This window comes from Ischnura elegans (genome assembly GCF_921293095.1).
Source record: "Ischnura elegans chromosome 13 unlocalized genomic scaffold, ioIscEleg1.1 SUPER_13_unloc_2, whole genome shotgun sequence".
Classification (NCBI taxonomy): Eukaryota; Metazoa; Arthropoda; class Insecta; order Odonata; family Coenagrionidae; genus Ischnura; species Ischnura elegans.
The window spans coordinates 6,072,951-6,091,735 of record NW_025791658.1 but is presented as its reverse complement, the minus strand read 5'-3'; the positions used below and the strand labels follow the sequence as shown (position 1 = coordinate 6,091,735).

Below are 18,785 nucleotides of genomic sequence, written 5' to 3'. Positions count from 1 at the left end.
AAAGTTAGGAAGTACATTAAGACACAATAATAAACATGAACCAAAATACAAAACAAAATACTTAGTGCCAAAAAATTTTAAAAAGCCCTCAAAAAACTATTTTTTTACACAATGCATGTCCCCATATACATAGCACCAAATCAGCAATAAAAAACAATACAGTGAGTCCTCGTTCAACGTCACTTACCGTTCCTGAAAAATGTGACGATAAACGAAATGACGTTAATCGAAGCATAATATCCCATAAGAATCAATGTAAAAAGTGAATATCGGCTCCTAGACCTCACAATTCCTACGCGAAAAAAATGTTTGCGTATCATATCTGGGGCATTTTTTACGGTGGGAATGCCAAACTATCGCATAAATACGAGTTCCTGTCTTCATCGACGACAATAGCAGCACTGACGTAAATTCATCTCCATTTTTGTATCTTCCCGCATTTGCTTTTCGGCTTCTCTATGGTGGTCGCCCGGGCGAGCGTCGCCTGGGCATCATCATCGCTGTAACATTGTCGCAGTTACAGGAACCAAAATTATTGTGAACTCGGCAAAAAAGTGACGACAAAATCTCCGAGTTCTACACGGAAAAATGCCTTGAAATCACTTTTTAGGTTCCTGAAAACCATTATGTCAAGTAAAACCTTGCGCACCTACGTAAGAATTCATTTTTCAGAAATTTTTGCTAAAACCGTAATCGCAGTTAAGAATAAACACACCGTTTTACACTTCGCTTAGACTGACTGTATTACCGCCCACAAAACAAACAACCTGCAACGCCCGCCGCTTCGCCTTTTTTTTCGCGTGAAATTTAAAAGACTTGACGTTATCGCCAAGCGTAAATAACCAAATCAGCAATAAAAAACAATACATGTCTACATTTACATTGCCCTCAAAATCCATATTTACTCAATAATATGTATACTTGATATAGGCAGCCCAGTGGTGTATGTTCTCCCTGATTGGTCGCATTTCGGCCACTAGTATAGTGGTATGGGGCGAAGAGTCTCTTCCACGTACTGTGGAGTTGGTAGCTATCCTCTCGAGTGAAATTACGAGGATGTTTATATATTTCAATCGCCTTTCGGATGATCCTCGGAAAATATCGGGATTCTCTGGCGATGACTTTTGTTTCTTCCCAGTTGATATCGTGTCCAGGTTCACACAGAGCATGCCCAGCCACTGCCGACAGATGGAATGGGGAACTTGCATGGGTCGTCGATTGATATAAAAGCTATTTTGAATAAGTAAAATGGATACATTAGCTCGCAAAAATACCTTAAGTTTCTCCATTCATCAACAAAATAAAAAAAATAAATTGCATTTAAAGCCAAGAAAAATTTCTCTGAGCCGACCACTGCATGAAGACACCCGAGCGTTGCAGAGGCCAGGCGTGACGTCATTGGTGCCTAAACAACCGTAGGGAGTTGGGAAATACGCAGAGCGCATGCTGTAAAATTTGTTTTGAGGGAGTATTTAGCCGCTCATCGTCACTTTATTTTGTTCTGTTATGCTTGGGCAAGTTTTCCTATTGCTGTTGTGCCATGATTATTACTTGGGATATTAATAATGCAACATCGGGATGATGAAGTACAAGCGATTCACTTCGTATGTTTTGAGTAATCAGAAAATGGATGATAACGTTGCCGCTCGTTCGAATAGTACACCTGAAATTCATCTAGATCTACATAATACCCCACAAGCCACCTAAAAGGCGTGTGGCAGGGGGTGTTAGGACACCAGCCTTTTTTTTTTGGGGCACCAAAAATTGATACCATGGCCCTCATGGAATTTGTTATGACAAATTATTGCTATACGTCGGCAGCAAATCGAGATGTAAAAGAAACTTGTAATACTGGAGGATAACGATCGTAAGCTTACGAGCTGTTCTGTTGAATTTGGCAATGCCGTATTAGCGGAGAAGTTAGTCCTATCCATCCTACGGTACGAATTCACAGCAAAACAGTCTGCACACAATCCACATGTGACATCGCGAATCTGTTCCGCTGCCAACACACACGCACAAGCTACAACCTATTACAATAATATAGGTAAATCCATAAACAAAATATTAGCATATACCATAAAAATATAGTCGGAAATAGGCAAATACAACTATCAAAAACTGGAAGTCACTACAATTCTTATATTCATTGGGTACAACTTACAATAACAGAGCTTGTTATGATGAAAACAACTACATATTTATTCAATGATTTAAAGCCTTAAATTAGCCCACGCAAGTGACACAGGTGACTTTTCTCATTACTATTCGTTGAAATAATAGAATAACAAGCTTCACGCACAGTTTTGATCTTGATAGCTTGATCGTGAAATGTTATATCTATGGTGAACAATGAAGGTGAACACGTCACTGACAATTTTTACACTACTGTTAGACATTTATCGATAGCGTAAAAGCACTATTTACAATTCAATCACGATGGAACACTGATAACTCTTGGCCGATATTTTTCAACCTTGTCAAACTTGATGCATTACAACCACTGGCACTGTGATTATTAGCAGTAGCTTAACGGGAGATGTCACATTGAAAATAACACTATTTTGGCTCAAAAAATGCTCCTAGATGTCTCCAATCAGCAAGCTAAAGTTGCATTGACTGGAATTCACCTCATAATACAAGCACAGGCAGTCCTAAACGATGGATTCTCCGGTACTTTAGAATAATTGGATGAAGTTACTGTATATAAAAGCATAGTGGACGTTAGTAAACATCAAAATTGTTCTAATTATGTACTGAAATGAATGATATGCCGTCGATGACATCAACTTACAATTAACGTATCCCCGTTCCAATGGCCGTGGCTCAGACTGCTGCAATGATGTTGCTTAGATATTATAAAATGTTTGGTGTCACTCCTCCAGTTTTATATTTTATGCCCTTACTTAGATATTAATATTATAAATAATACAAAATATGAGGTCTTCCGAGCCTCTATCGTCGGATATTTATCTTTAAATAGAAAATAATCAACACGTCTCACAAACGAAGCTCTCGCAACTGCTGGCAACTATTACAAACAATCACAACAATAGCTTCGTGTGATGTTTAGGCACCTTTGACGTCATCGAGGCTTCGTCGGCAGTGGCTTGGGGGGTGAGGGAGTTTTTGGCGCGGTTTAAAATTCATTCTATTTATCATTGAATATCTCGCAAAGGAAAACTCAGATTTACATGCGGTTTTCTTTGTTGAATTCAGAAAATAATTTTCTGTCTGCCTGTGCAATAAAAAATGTTCATGCAAGTTCCTCATTGTTTATTTTACATCGCTCTTCTTTGTTCTTGTATGCGGCACTTCACAGCTCTCCCAGTCTGCCCGGAAAATGCAGTCTGCATTACCAGCGCACCGCGGAAGGCTTCGCACCAACTTCGTTTCCTATATTTCTTTGCTCTTTGTCAGTACTGCAGCGAAAAACTGGTTTAGACCAAATAATTTTCGCAAAAACTCTAATGAAAATAGCAGCGCAGCTAATATTAATGTTTTAAATCTGGAAATGATACATTTAAAAACAATGTTAAATGTTTTATTGATCTAAAGTAAATATTACGAGTAGTACCAATATTTCCTGCAGAAGCGTTGTTCCCTATCAAGGAAAATGCAACAGAGCGATATGATTTCCTCCGGAAAAAACATTTCCAAGAAGCTGCAACCGGTTGAGAGCCTCAAACCTGCGCCAAAGCCCCGTAAAGCTCTATGTGTAATATTCCTAATCCTTTGAAGTCTTGGAAGTTGTAAGTCCTTTCTCCCTCTCGTTGCCATCCTTGATGGACCGCAAAGGCCTAACACCTAGTATCATGAGCATCGGTATAATAGGGTGGTTTCCTATTATTTTTTTATTGCCTAAATCGAAAGATTATTACTCCTGGAGTACATATTTCACGCTTTTAGATTTTTAAATGACGATATCTATTTTTTGCGATTAAATGAAAAGTGAAAAATTTCAAGCGCGTGAAAACGCGACGCATAAGTAGGAATGATGGGAAAAAGTGGGTGCGACGCATTTCTGGTTCCCCCTCCCGCCTTGTGAGGTGACCTTGATCGCGGCTCTGAGCGCTGATAGGACGCATGATGCTAGCGGGTAGCTGAGTACCTTGCTGGCCGGTAGCGCTTGGCTAAAAAAGGTTTATTATACCTTATCAAACGAAGAAAACTTTCCGAACTTAGTTATTTTTAATGTGTGATTATTATGAGATGTTTCCCTGAGCTCTGTGCCTCATGCATGCATTGGTAACCTCAGACGATGTAAAACTCCTATCCTCTCGTGTAGAAACTATGTCTCTGTGACGTCACGAGGAGTGGAATCGCATGGGCGCCAATCTGGCCTTTTTCAAATGAGGATAAAAATTCAGGGTGGAGGTTTTCGGGGTTAGCACCACGTACATTGGTCTCTGCAGACAACAGTTTCGCCGGCATTGCAGCAGGCTGCTTCAGGTCAATGAAGTGACCTGAAGAAGCCTGCTGCAATGCCGGCGAAACTGTTGTCTGCAGAGACCAATTTACGCGGTGCTAACCCCGAAAACCTCCACCCTGAATCTTCGCCACACCGCGAAAGCCTACACAAGGAGGATAAAATTTGACCCTTGCCATTCGTCTAAACTGGGATTTCTAAAACTAAATAATTTGTATATTATGAATACACTAATGGTGGGTAACGAATTTTAATCTATGCCTTTCGTTTTCTTTGATGAAGGAAACTATGTACCATATTACTTGCCATGAGAATTAAACCTTTTACTGCCACCGGTCCGTAATATCATCCCTCGCTGGTTGAACGAAAACTGCCAGGGGCCAATTTATCCGCCCGAATAATTTCACTTATTTTCACGATTGTTGCCTTTTCAACGGCTGTAATTAAAGTAAACCCTCATAATCTATGCATATGTGGTTATAAGATATAAATGCATCTTAAGTATTGGGAAAAAAATGTAGATGTATTAAATAAAATTAAATAGCCAAAAAATTTTAAAATCTGAAATGTTTCAAATTCCGGAAAATACCATATATCTCCGAATATAGTCCCCCCTTTTTTTCCAAAAATGGCCGCGGAAAAGTAAGGGGGGGGGGACTATAATCGAGTGTAATCCAGTTTAGCATACTAAAGGTGACCATCAAGTTATAAATAACGGCATAATGGCTAATGTTCTCGTAGTCTTTCTATTTGAGTATATTTATGAGGATTATAATCGGAGATATTAGTAAATACTGCCACGTTTTACCGGAAATTAAGACAATTTTTACCACAAATGTTGTACAGATACGATTATTCCGATTCAAATAGCATATCGAAAATGCGTTTTCACGGAATCCATCGGGTAGCCGCTAATTTTTCTTGGAAAAGTATTGTTAGAATAATTCAATCGACACTGATCACTTAATGACGCAAAACAATACAATAGCCTTGGATACTTAAAAACATTTCTCATTTCTTCATTACATCTGGTTAAGGAACTATAAATTACTGATACATGCAATGGATCACAACATGTTTTAGGTATAGTTATTTTGTTGTGATGGAAAATATGTGAACAGATTTGTTCTTAATCTTCACAGAAAATAATAGTTTTTATCGAATCTAGAATCTTAACTTGCTAACCACAGAAAAATTGCCTTCCTTTACATTTTAAAATTTTTCCCAAAACTGAGGTCTCAAAATTGGGGGGGGGGACTATATTCAGAGATATACGGTAGCCTTGGCAGTCTTCGCACATCCCACCTGAAATGGGCTGGCAGTGAAAGGGTTGAAGAACCTGGATAGCGTAGGGGTCTGCGCAGTGGCCCGGAAAGCCAAAGGTCGGTGGTTCGATTCCCGGTCAAGGGGAATTTTTTCTCATGGCAATTCTTGTATAGCTAGATATACAAGATATTGTATTTTACCCTAGTTGCTACATTTTATTAAAGTATATGTACAGTGAGTCCTCATTCTACGTCACCCCGTTTAACGTCATTTCGCGATAGCGTCACGAAAATTTTGAGATCGTCATTCATTAATCGCACCTTCGCTTTGCGATAACATCAAGTCTTTTAAATTTCGCACGAGAAAAAAGGCCAAGTGACAGGCGTTGCAGGTGGTTCGTTTCTTGGGCGGTAATGCAATCCGTCTATACAAAGTGTTAAACGATGTGTATATTGTTAATTGCAATAACAGTTTTAGCAAATTTTAGCATTAGAGACATTTCCACGAAAATGTCCAAGAGAACAATGTTCACAATAATTTTAGTTCCTGCTACTGCGAAGGTGTTTCAGCGATGATGATGCCCAGGCGTCGCCCGCAGCCTCAATTCGCAATTAAAACCATCTCTTTGATTTCATTATCCCAGTTTGTGCACCCTCGTTCATTTCCGCCATTTTCATTTCGCTCCTGACCGATCCGAAAAGAAATTCTCGTAGCGAACGTAGGGCCTATGGACCAGTGCTCCGGAGCACCGTCTGTAGCGTCTGGTAGCGGAAGTAGCATTCATTGGACCGCACCCCATAGCGAAGCCAAAAAGCAAATGCGGGAAGATACAAAAATGGAGAAGGATTTACGTCACTGCTATTGTCGTCGATGAAGACAGAAACTCGTGTTTCGTAAAAAATTCCCCAGATATGGTACGCTAAAATTTTTTCGCAATGGAATTGTGAGGTCTAGGAGCCGATATTCACTTTTTATATTGTTTTTATGGGATATTATGCTGCGATTAACGTTATTTCGTTTATCGTCACATTTTTCAGGAATGGTAAGTGACGTTAAACGAGGACTCACTGTATTACAGAATATAGTAATATTTATTAAAAATATGTGGGGTCGAATAAAAATGCAGGCTTAGGGTTTACCCTTTTAGTGCCAGCCTTTTTTACCTGACGTACACGCGAAGAATGCCAGGGCTTTTTTGATGAATTTGCACAATTTTACTTACAATTTTATAAAAATTCTAATATGAATGTGTCGAAGCTAATTTTTTTTATTTGAACTCCTAATACTTACGTCATTGACTAAAAAGTTCACCTATGTTGTTATCTCTTCCGTACAACTTGGGGAAAAATATTTAATTTTTAAATTAATTTAACACATTCAATGCGGATGATATTTTCGCCGAAACCTCCAGTGACGGATGGGTGATTTTCCTTCATAACGGTGGTCTTGGAAGTATTACAACAGAATTTGTAGAACACGTACAAACACGTAGAACTAGAAACGGACACTTCCGCAATGGTGTAAGGTCACTGCAGAACTGCGGGAGGGTGAAAAAGTAACACTAGGTGTGATCGGAGCACTCTAGTGACCAGCGGAACAACGAACTCCCGAAGACATACATTTATGTCATCCGCCTGAGTGGAAAAGCCTTCATGGCATATATATATATATGTCATCCGCACTGAATGTGTAAAATACACCCGGCTGATAGATCAGCGCGTGGCATTCTTTGCATCATACCCCTCAGGCCGATAGATCCGCCAGCTGGCACGAAAAGGGTTAATGATGCTGATTTATGTCTTCTCTTGCAGCCTGTGGTCTCAACTGCTTCCCGAACTGAAGAGGTGGAAAGTGAGTGTCCTGGAGTCATTGTGCCTGACCTGGAGTGGAAGCTAATTGAGGTCAAGAAGGAACCATCTGAGGAGGAGACTGGTGCTGCTGAGGTATGCTTTAAATGCGCATAATCCAATTAAATATACGAGCGTTATATGCACCCGCTCCCAGCGGGCTTTCTCCCGCTCTTTTCAATCCAGGTCCACAGAGGGATAGGTGCGTTTATAATTTTAAAATGTAGAAAAAAAAGGCAGGGTCTTTTGTACAAATTTAATTGGAATGTTCACGTACAAATTGAGGTCAGAGGACCTCTTTAAACACAACATTGGAAGTAATTACACTCTCCTCTGTTAAACGCATATGATGACTCGTACTCACGTATCAACAGGAGACTTGAATGTGGAATCAGCCGCATTTTGATAAAAGTTATTTAAAGAATGCGAGATATTGTTGCAAATGAACAAGTGTATCAGTTTGTGCGCCGTTAACGTCAGGAATATTTACCGGTTTTTGTTTTTTTTATTGTTTTAAATTATTTAAAAACCAATTTTAGGAAACAATAGCAATATTTAGGAAGTAAGATATGCCGTCGAATGTTCTCTGATAAATTCTGTGCATTTTGGTACCTCATTTGTAGAGTTTGGTTGCGTTTAAGTTGAGAAAAGGTATCTATACAGTAGAAATAATATAATAGAAGTAATTGAGGTCAAGAAGGAACCATCTCATGAGGAGAATGATGCTGCCGATGTATGCTTTAAATGCGTATAGTCCAGTTACAGTAAAACCTCTTTGCATCGTAATGGAGGGGACCGTAATTTGGGCAATTTGATGTATTGGAGGTTCATTATATAGAGGTTTTAGTGATAGGCACCATTTTTTCATATCCTTGGGAAATGAAAGGTGCAACTGTCTTTTAAGCCATTATATTAATATATTTAAAAATATAGGTATGCATAAGTGAACATATATTTACAATTTAATGATTACACAAAGGTAAAAGTAAATTGTTCAAGAGGCCTTTTTAGAAAATAAATTAGTTAATGGGTTAATTGCTCAAAAATTTATTCAAACTCTTTCGAAATAATGTTTTCGATTCCACGAGCACTTTTTAATGTCATTTTCACTATAAATAAATCACTAGCTGTTTTCGTTAATGCCTTTTGACCTAAGAAATAATTCCCTGGTCTAAGGGTTGTAATTTACTAATAGTGTTCGGAGGAAAGAACAATAGTTTTATATTTCCAAACATAATTTCTTCATCCTTGTATTTAACTGCCTGAGTTTTTTTATTTGTGCAGCCTAGATATACAGTTTCTTCTGTTTTTGTTTAAAATAGATGTGAGGGTGAATGATGGTATTCCAAAGGTCACTGCCTTCTGCCTGTCCTCGTTGATTGCTAGGAAAATTGCTAATTATGTGGTAATGTCAAGCAGTCGCCTTCTTTTATTTCTCGAATGCATCATCAGCCTATGATTAATTAAGTAATTTTCTTATTTTTTCATACTTTATGGCCAATAATAGGGTGGTTTCCTATTATTTTTTTATTGCCTAAATCGAAAGATTATTACTCCTGGAGTACGTATTTCACGCTTTTAGATTTTTAAATGACGATATCTATTTTTCGCGATTAAATGAAAAGTGAAAATTTTCAAGTGCGCGAAAGCGCGACGCTTAAGTATGAATGTCGGGAAGTCTCTCCGCGTGACGTATTTCTGGTTCCCCCTCCCGCCCTGCGAGGTGACCTTGAGGCGAGGCTTAGCGCTGATACGACGCAGGCTGCTAGCGGCTAGCCTAGTACCCTGCTGGCTGGTAGCGCTTGGCTTGAATAAGGATTATTAATAACTTATCAAACGAGGAAAACTTTCCGACCTTAGCCAGTTTTAATCAGTGATTGTTAAGACATGTTTCCCTGAGCTCTGCGCCTCATGCATACAATGGTAACCTCAGACGACGTATAACTCCTATCTTCTCGTATAGAAACTAGGTCCCTGTGACGTCACGTGGAGTGGCATCGCATGGGCGCCAATCTGGCCCTTTTCAAATGAGGATAAAAATGGACCATTGCCATTCGTCTAACCCGGTATTTCTAAAACAAAATAATTTGTATATTATGAATACACTAATGGTGGGTAACGAATCGCAATCAATGCCTTTCGTTTTCTTTGATGAAGGAAACCACCCTATTGAAAAGACTCCTTATTATATCTTTTAGAATTGATTTATCATTCTTATAACATGTGACTTTTTAAAGATTAAAAAAAATTAAGGCTCCCAGATCACTTCTTTAGTACTCCATGCAAACCTACCTTAATCGGTAGAATACTCAAGTAATAAACACGTGACTTATGCAAAAAATAGACAAAAAATTGAGCGTAATTTTGAAAATTTTGTTGAATTCCCTCTCTCCAAAATACAATGCACGTAGCGTTCCGAAGAAAAACTCTGTCGAGGGCACACAGAAACGCTAGGTCTGCGAAAGGACGTGATTTCCCGGTGAGAATGTTGGGCGAACTACTTCAGAATGCGGCGGCGACGGTAAAAAATTTCATTGCCCTACCGCATATCAGCTAATTAGCTGTCTCCTTCACCTAACACTGTCGCGCATGGATTGATGGTCGTTTAGTATTGCTCGAAATTGACGTCCCGGACACCCGATGGAAGAGTCAGATTTCGCGGCATAAATACGCAGGCAAGACATATGACTGTCGCTAAGCGCAATAAATTTTAAACTACAATCGTTCACGAAAGCATCGAAAAAATTACCAAGGGGGTAGTAAGAAAGTGCTACGCTGGGAAATATGGGAATAAAATAATTGCGAAACTGTATTTGATTTCTTTCAAGTCGCGGAAAATTCATGAAATATTTTCATTTTAGAAACGGAAGTAGCAATACGGTTCCATGAATTGGAGTGAAGTTAGTTGAAATATTTCCGCCGGCAAGGGATTATAGGCTGCGCTGGCCGCCTCTTTTATTAACTGAACATAGTATGTAAGCACTTACAGGAAAATAAAGCCATAAGTAACAAAAAGCGAGTGCTATCGCGAGATTTTGACCATGATTCGAGAGAAAACGATGTGTTCTGTCCTCATTTACCGTCACTTAATATGATTAGGATAGTTGGATGCCCTAACTAATGGTTAACGTGAAAATTATCAAAGGTGTATAAGAAAAAAATAAGCGTGAAACATTTATCGCTGAAAATGTCATTCCATGTACGTAATCCCGGCTGCATTAATGGTCTCTAGTTGTTTCGGTAAGATTTGCGGAGGTAGTTTGGCCGTCTCGGGGCTGTCTTGTTGGTATGATAAGTGGAGGTTTTACGAGATAAAAGAGGTTCACTACGAAGAGGTTTGTCTATACATTTACATGTAAATCTGATGGGACCATAGGGTTGGTACAAAGTATGGAGGTTTACGATGTAAAGAGGTTCACTACATAAGAGGTTTTACTGTAATTATATGGATGAAGGTAGATGGCGGTAGATATTTCGAATGTAATGTGCACCAGACTCCCCATTATTCGTCTGCAGTATATCCGTATATGATATCAGATTATTCGTGCATGATTTTCACTCTCGCTCAATATTTTTTGCAATCTTAACACATTGCGTACCGGGGCATTTAAATTCCTAAGAATGCCTATTCGGGAATATGTGCCTATTAGGGCGTAATGCCTTTGGTTTGAACATGGTCAAAAAGCTAATGTTTACACTATAACTTCACCCAATCAAACGTTACGATGCATCAATTCATTATGAATAACGAACAGCAACTGAAAACGTGCTAACGAATACGTATTGTACGCTTTAAAATTGTTTAGGTTGACGTGCCTAAATGACGAGAATCTTCATCATCCGTCCGGAACGTTCGGGAAAAAAATGACGAGAATTCTCGCCATCCGTACACAGGGTGTTAATAAAAAAAATTAACTAGGACCCAAAATCCCCATAATTACTGCATTAATGTGAGGATACACCGGGTTTAATATTTCCGTTAGAATCCCCTTCGTAAATCGGAAGCGATCACATGCTAGCTGCATTCACGGGAGCACTGTGTTCCTGTTTTCCAAGCCTCGCATTTCGCGACCACACTCCTTGATCACGGATACAAGTGAGGTGACCTTGTGGCGAGGCTCTGAGTGCTGATACGACGCAGGATGCTAGCAGGTAGCAGAGTACCATGCTAGCTGGTAGCCCATGGCTTAAATAAGGATTATTAATACCCTATCAAACGAAGGAAACTTTCCGACCTTAGCCAGTTTTAATAGGTGATTATTAAGACATGTTTCCCTGAGCTCTGTGCCTCTTGCATGCATTGGTAACCTCAGACGATGTAAAACTCCTATCTTCTCGTGTAGAAACTAGGTCCCCGTGACGTCACGTGGAGTAGCATCGCATGGGCGCCAACCTGGCCTTTTTCAAATGAGGTTGAAATTGACCATGGCCATTCGTCTAAACTGGTATTTCTAAAACAAATAATTTGTGTACTATGAATACACTAATGTTGGGTAACGAATCGCAATCAATGCCTTTCGTTTTCTTTGATGAAGGAAACTTACCCTATTGTACCCACATGAAAAAGGGGGAATTATTCATAGGTTATGGTGGCAGCCCTGAAGAACTAGTGTGTAGAGAAGGATATTGTCAGCTTTATTGGGTTGGGTTGGGTTTATGCTTTAGTGGTTTAGTGAATGATTTAATGCTTGAAGAAAAATTTTGGGTAATTTATTTGTAGGAGCCAAGGTCATGTTCGTGGACAGGTAAAAATTAGTGAAAGTAAAATCTTTTGCTAATTACAATTGATATATCTTTTGCAGCTATAAAATGCAAGTTCAATGTAGTAAGGACAGTGCCTTAACTTACATTAAGTCCCAATTATAACTTAATTTAGAGGAAATCGTCATGTCCGTGGACATCATGTTCGTGAAATCTGCAGTCCATGGACATGACAGATGGTAACGCACATGATGATACCTGCACTATCACTAGTTACAGAATGTCCAATGACAAATAAAATAATCTTTTTCTAGTGAGTGTTTTTTGTAAGTGGCAAGATCACAAGTCATATCTGTGGACATGTAAAAATTAGTAAAAGTGTCTGGATCTAGTTTTTCCGCGATATTTATAGAAGAAATAAAACCACAAAATCACAGGAATTACTGCATTAGTGCTAGGATACACCGGGCTCATTATTTCCGTTAGAATCCCCTTCGTAAAACAGATGCGATCTCATGCTGGCTGCATTCACGAGAACTCTGTGTTCCTGTTCCAACAGACGAAGTGAAGTACCACCACTACATATATTTTTATATGCGACACCATTAGGTGGGCTATCTTTCATCTGGCTCCTACCCTTCGACCTATCTGACATGGGTGGCCGTCATCATCATCACTGGTCAACAATCCTAGGATTGATATGACGCAGCTCTCCACTCTATTCTCCTATCAGCTTATCTTTTCACACCTTCGTATTTCTTCTCTTTCACATCTCTCTTTACTTGTTCCATATATTTTGTTCAAGGTCTTCCTTTTCCGTTCTTGCCTTCCACTTGTCCTTCGACGATTGTCTTCATCAGGCCATCATGTCTCAAGGTGTGGCCTATAAGGTTGTTCCGTCTTCTTATTAAGGTTTTCATGAGGCTTCTATTCTCTCCTACCCTTCTTAGGACTTCCTCGTTACTAACTCGGTCGATCCATTTGATTTTCATCATTCTTCTGTAGCACCACATTTCAAAGGCCTCTATCCTTGCTTTCTCCGCTGCGGTCATTGTCCATGCCTCACTTCCGTATAGGAGCATACTCCAAATGTAGGTTCTTATAAATTGTTTCTTTACTTCCTTATTAAAGTTTCCCGCTGTAAGCAGATCTCTCTTTTGGTGGAATGCTCTCTTCGCCTGGGCTATTCTGCTGATAATTTCTTTCTTGCTTCTCCCGTCACTAGTTATCTTGCTTCCCAAATAACAGAATTCATCCACCTCTATCAGTTTTTGCCTCCCTATTTTAATGTTAGTCTTGACTTCTTCTCTTCTGTTGCATACTAATATCTTGGTTTTCTTCGTGCTTATTTTCAGTTGATAACTACCCATTACCCTACCCATTTTAACCAGAATATTTTTCAAATCCTTCTCTGTTTCTGCTATAACGGCTATGTCATCGGCAAATCTTAGCATGCTAATTTTTTCTCCATGGATATTCACTCCCAATGCCTTGTCTTTGATTTCATTCATGGCTTTCTCAATGTAAACGTTGAAAATTACGGGTGACAATGTACAGCCTTGTCGCACTCCTTTCATAATTCTTGCTTCTTCACAGCTGGGCCCTGATTTTATCACCGCTCCTTGGTTTTTGTATAAACTGTGGATGATTCTTCTGTCATTATAAAGAACCCTAATTTCCTTTAGGATTCCAAGCATTGTGCTCCAATCCACGTTGTCAAATGCTTTCTCTAAGTCCACAAACGCAATGAACGTTGGCTTGTTCTTTTCCATTCTCTTCTCTATGAGCAGTCTTAGGGCCAATATTGCTTCCTTTGTGCCTTTGTTTTTTCTGAATCCAAATTGGTCCTCATCCAAATACTCTTCTGCTTTTCGTTCTATTCTTCTATAGATGATCCTTGTCAGTATCTTCGACGCATGTGCAGTAAGGCTTATGGTCCTAAAATCTTTGCAGTTCTCCGCTCTTTTCTTCTCAGGAATAGGGATTATAATGTTCCTCTCAAAGTCCTTTGATATCTCACCTGTCGAATACATTTCACTAATGATTTTGTATAGCTGGTTCAACGTCTTCTCTCCTGAATTTTTGATTAGTTCTGCAGGAATGTCATCAATGCCAGACGCTTTACTTATCCTGAGGTCTCTTACAGCCGCATCAAATTCCGATCTTAAAACTGGGGCTCCCATGTCATCGGCATCCACTTCCCTCTCGTTTTCGATAGCATTCGTTCTGAGGCTGCTTCCTTTGTACAAATCTTCCAGATATTCCTTCCATCTCTTCCCTTTTTCTTCGTTTTCAATCATTAGTTCTCCGTATTTGTCCCTAAGGGTATTACATCTTACTCCCCTTTCCTTAAAGTGGTTCCTCACTATCCTATAGGCGGCCTCTACTTTTCCATGCTTAAGATTGTTTTGCACGTCTTCACAAATTCTTTTCATCCACGTTTCTCTAGCCTTCCGCGCTTTACGACATATTTCGTTCCTTATTCTCTTGTAACGATTCTGTTCTTCCTCCGTTTTTGCAGCCTTGTATTTTCTTCTTTCTTCAATGAGATCTAATTCTTCCTGCGTTATCCGTGGTGTTTTCATAACGACTCTTCTTTTACCAAGAACTTCCTCAGCTGCCGCCTGCAGACCACTTCTAATGGTTTTCCAACTCTCTTCCATTGGTTTGTTGGTCGTATACTCCCCTATTTTATTTTCTACAGCCTCTTTAAAAGCCAGTTGATGCTGAACCTCCCTCAATTTTTCAACCGGCCATATGTTTTTCACGGCTTTCTTCAACTTTTTAAATTTAAGGTGGCATTTCATCATAACTAAATTATGGTCACTATCGATATCTGCCCCTGGATAACTTTTGCAGTCCTTCACCTGGTTCCTGAACCTTAGTTTCACTAGAATGTAGTCGATTTGGAATCTTCTAAGGTCTCCTGGCATCTTCCACGTGTATCTTCTTCGCAGGGGATTTTTGAATAAAGTGTTGGCAACCACTAGCCTGTGCTCAGTGCAGAATTCAAGTAGCCTTTCATTTCGGTTACCCAACCCATATTTCCCAGCTATTATTCCGTCTTGACCTTCGCCGACGACGGCGTTCCAGTCACCTAAAATAATAAGATTTTCTTCCCCTCTTACCTGCTTGATAACTTCCGCTATATCTTGGTAGACATCTTCTACTTCTTCGTCTTCATAATCTGACGTAGGCATGTAAACCTGTACCACTACAGTAGCGACGGGTTTAGTATCTATCTTCACCATTACTATCCTTTCATTAAACTGCAGGTAGCTTTTAACACGCATCCCGGCACTTTTTCTAAAAATTATGCCTACTCTAGCATTACCATATAGCGATCCTGTGTGTATCATTCTGTAGCTTCCACTCCAAAAGTTACCTTCCTGGAGCCACTTCATTTTGCTGATGCCTAAAACGTCGAGGTTCATTCTTTGCATCTCCACCTTCAAGTTCTCTAGCTTACCGCAGGTACGAAGTGATCTGACGTTCCATGTTCCTATCCATAATATTCTATCTCGTTTGACCGATGTACCCTCTCGAGTAGTCCCCGCCCGGAGATCCGAATGGGGGACTAGTTTACCTCCGGAATATTTTACCCGAGAGAATACCATCATGTCATTATATAAATTGAGTGGAGTAGCTGTGACTCCTCGGGATGATAATGTGGTGGTTTCCCCTTGCCTTCCACATCGCAGTACTACAGCCGTTAAAGTAAATGTTACCACGCCCGTAGTGGAATGTGTGTCACTGTACCGACCAGTATGGTCTCCACCTTCGCACATGTGAAGAAGAGCTGCTGCCCTCTCCCCCGGGTGATGAGAGGCATAATTGTTGGCGGCCCCCAGTCGCCAAGTCACGGTATCTTCACAGGTTTTGGTATCTTTTAAATGGCCTACCTTACCCAAGGGTAGCCCAATACCCCCTCAGAACACCGCCGCTTTTTGTCCACGACTGCTTATTCGACGAGAGAACTCGCTTATCTCGCAGCTAACCTCTATATCTAAAGTTCGACCCACCATCTGCAACCTGGTGGACGCACTCGGTGGCTTTAAGCTCAGCCGCAAGATGGGGGGCCGTACCAGGAATAATTGCTAGTTTATACCGCCAGTGCAGCTCTAGCGGTCATAGATATGCGTAAGCCGTAGACAACAGACGAAGTTAAGTACCTGGGGGTAACGATAACCTCGAACCTCTCATGGGGAGCACACATAAGGAATATTTGCGGAATAGCCCTTAAGAAATTAGGATTCGTCAAGCATATTGTGGGAAGATTTTCGGATGAAAAAGTAAAAGAAAGGTGCTATTTTGCTCTCGTCCGACCGCACCTTGAATATGCAGCGAGCGTATGGGATCCAGTGCTGTAAGACTTAATCCACGAACTGAATAAAATTCAAAGGAAAGCTGCGCGTTTCGTCAAAAACTGCTACGGGCGTACAGACAGTGTTACCCAGATGTTAAGCGAATTAGGCTGGGAGCCGCTGGAGACTCGGAGGCTGCGCGCTAGGCTTAGATTGCTTGAACAATTGAGAATGGATATCTTTAAGAGCGACACAGAGAACATAATATTAGAGCCACACTATATTTCCAGGTCTGATAGAAGTGATATATTATGAGAGATGTTTTGCCGAACGGATAGATATGGGAATTTGTTTTTCCCCCGAACTATGAAGGACTTTAATAAACGCTAGTCCCAACCTCGTTAGAGCACTTCATTTTTTTTTCAGTTGTATACGGCCGGTGACCTAACACCCCCTGCCACATGCCTTTTAGGCAGCTCGCGGGGTATTATTTAGATGTTTTCCAAGCCTTGCTGTGCACGACCCCGCTCCGTGATCACAGATACACATCCCACAGCAGTTACAATCGGGGTAACTTGTGCGGGACGCGACTACGTTGCGTGATGCTAGTCAGTGTAGTTTCTGACATTGCACAGTGGTTTTTAAGCATTCATGCAAACCAGTTTTCTGCATCCGTGATCATGCAGCCAAGGATGCGTGGTTTTTCAAACCAGGTCTGATATGGAGCAGTATGAATATGTCACAAAAGTACAATCACGTTATCGCCGCTAAAAAGATTGTGGTAAGACAAAGAAAGCTCTCAACGTGTCCGGGAAGAACTCGAAAATAACAGAATAAGTGCATAAATAATAATATGTACATTGTTTGTTTTACATATATTATGAATATGACAAGACATTACAGTAAAAGTTTGTGTTATCAGTGTTTTCCGATTATACGTGCCATTTCTCTCCCCATTATTAGCCCATTGGGATAATCGGGAGTGAGTATGCTGTGTTTAATTTGCTATAATTTATTACATTAGATTTATATTTCAGTAAATGTAAAAATATTTTGTCAATATTAACCAGTTTAACGACATCAATTTAACCCTTTTTAGTTTGGCGCGCTGATATATCGGCTTTTATGTAGTTGTTGTTAAATTTGAGGACATTGAAATCAAAAAAACTTATATATCAGTAAACGTATAAAATTTTTGTGATTTTTGTCCAATTTAATCTCATTAATTAAAAAGAAATGCTTAAAGATATCTAAAAAATTAACTATGTAATGTTTATTATTCCTAGTTGCTACATTTTATTTACATTTAATTTGCTGTAATTTATGTTCATGGCGTCACAAAATACAGTACTATTCCACAAACATTTATTTTAAAAGTCTTCTAGATTCGACGTTTACACCGTCATTATCAAGACTAACTGAGCAATAGCGTACAACGCCCAGCCTTATTTATCCAACAATAGTGTGAGGGAAGGAGGAGGGGGGGGGGGAACTAAATGAGGAGGAGCATTGTTGTTTATGAAGGAAGGTTACATTTGCTTTGTGTTTGGCCACGGCGGTCCACCGCCATAAGGAGGGGTCCGGCAGGGGCCTGCGAGACCTTACGTCATTTCGGCCTCTTTCAGACGAGTTTCTGTGATGGAAAGTTTGGATGTACCTTAGTGGATAGTTCATTCCGAAATTATGACGTCTTTCCGAGAACCAACCACGATCTATCGGAATAAATTCAACAGATTCAACTGTTGCATGGTGGAAGTTGTCAAAAACGAAAAAAAGTCTTCTTTACGTCTTCGTTACAAAAAACTGTTTTATTCATCTTCTATATCCCAAGGCCGTACAACAATCACTTTGATATTGGCAACGTAAACAAAATAACAAAACAAACATTCATCATCACCTTGAACGTAAAAATGCAAAACCCTACAAAATATTAATTTTCACATTACAACACCTCCCCTCGTTCGAGGATGATGGAAAGGAACACAAAAACATCATACATAACTTTGTAAATTTAGTTGTGAGTTTCTTACTCCAACTTAATTATGCCCATTTCTTTGGCAAACAATAATGTCTTAGGTCCAGACAAACTCTTTGTCAAACAGTCTGCAATGTTACTATCAGATTTCACATATTTCAATGAAATCTCTCCCTCCTTCACAGCCTCTCGGACATAGTTGTATTTTACCACGAAATGTTTACTCCTCTCATTTACTATGTCATTATTGGCAATGTATATGG

At 39.8% G+C, this 18,785-nt stretch overlaps 1 protein-coding gene across 2 annotated transcripts in view; it reads left to right on the top strand.

Annotated features, from left to right (window-relative positions):
• LOC124172708 (endothelial zinc finger protein induced by tumor necrosis factor alpha-like) overlaps window positions 1-18,785 on the top strand; it is a 122,492-nt gene that overhangs the window by 47,527 nt on the left and 56,180 nt on the right. For both annotated transcript variants that reach the window (XM_046552177.1, XM_046552176.1), the window contains exon 5: window positions 7,507-7,638. In XM_046552177.1, coding sequence (XP_046408133.1) covers window positions 7,507-7,638 — 132 coding nt within the window. The remainder of the gene's footprint in view (window positions 1-7,506; window positions 7,639-18,785) is intronic.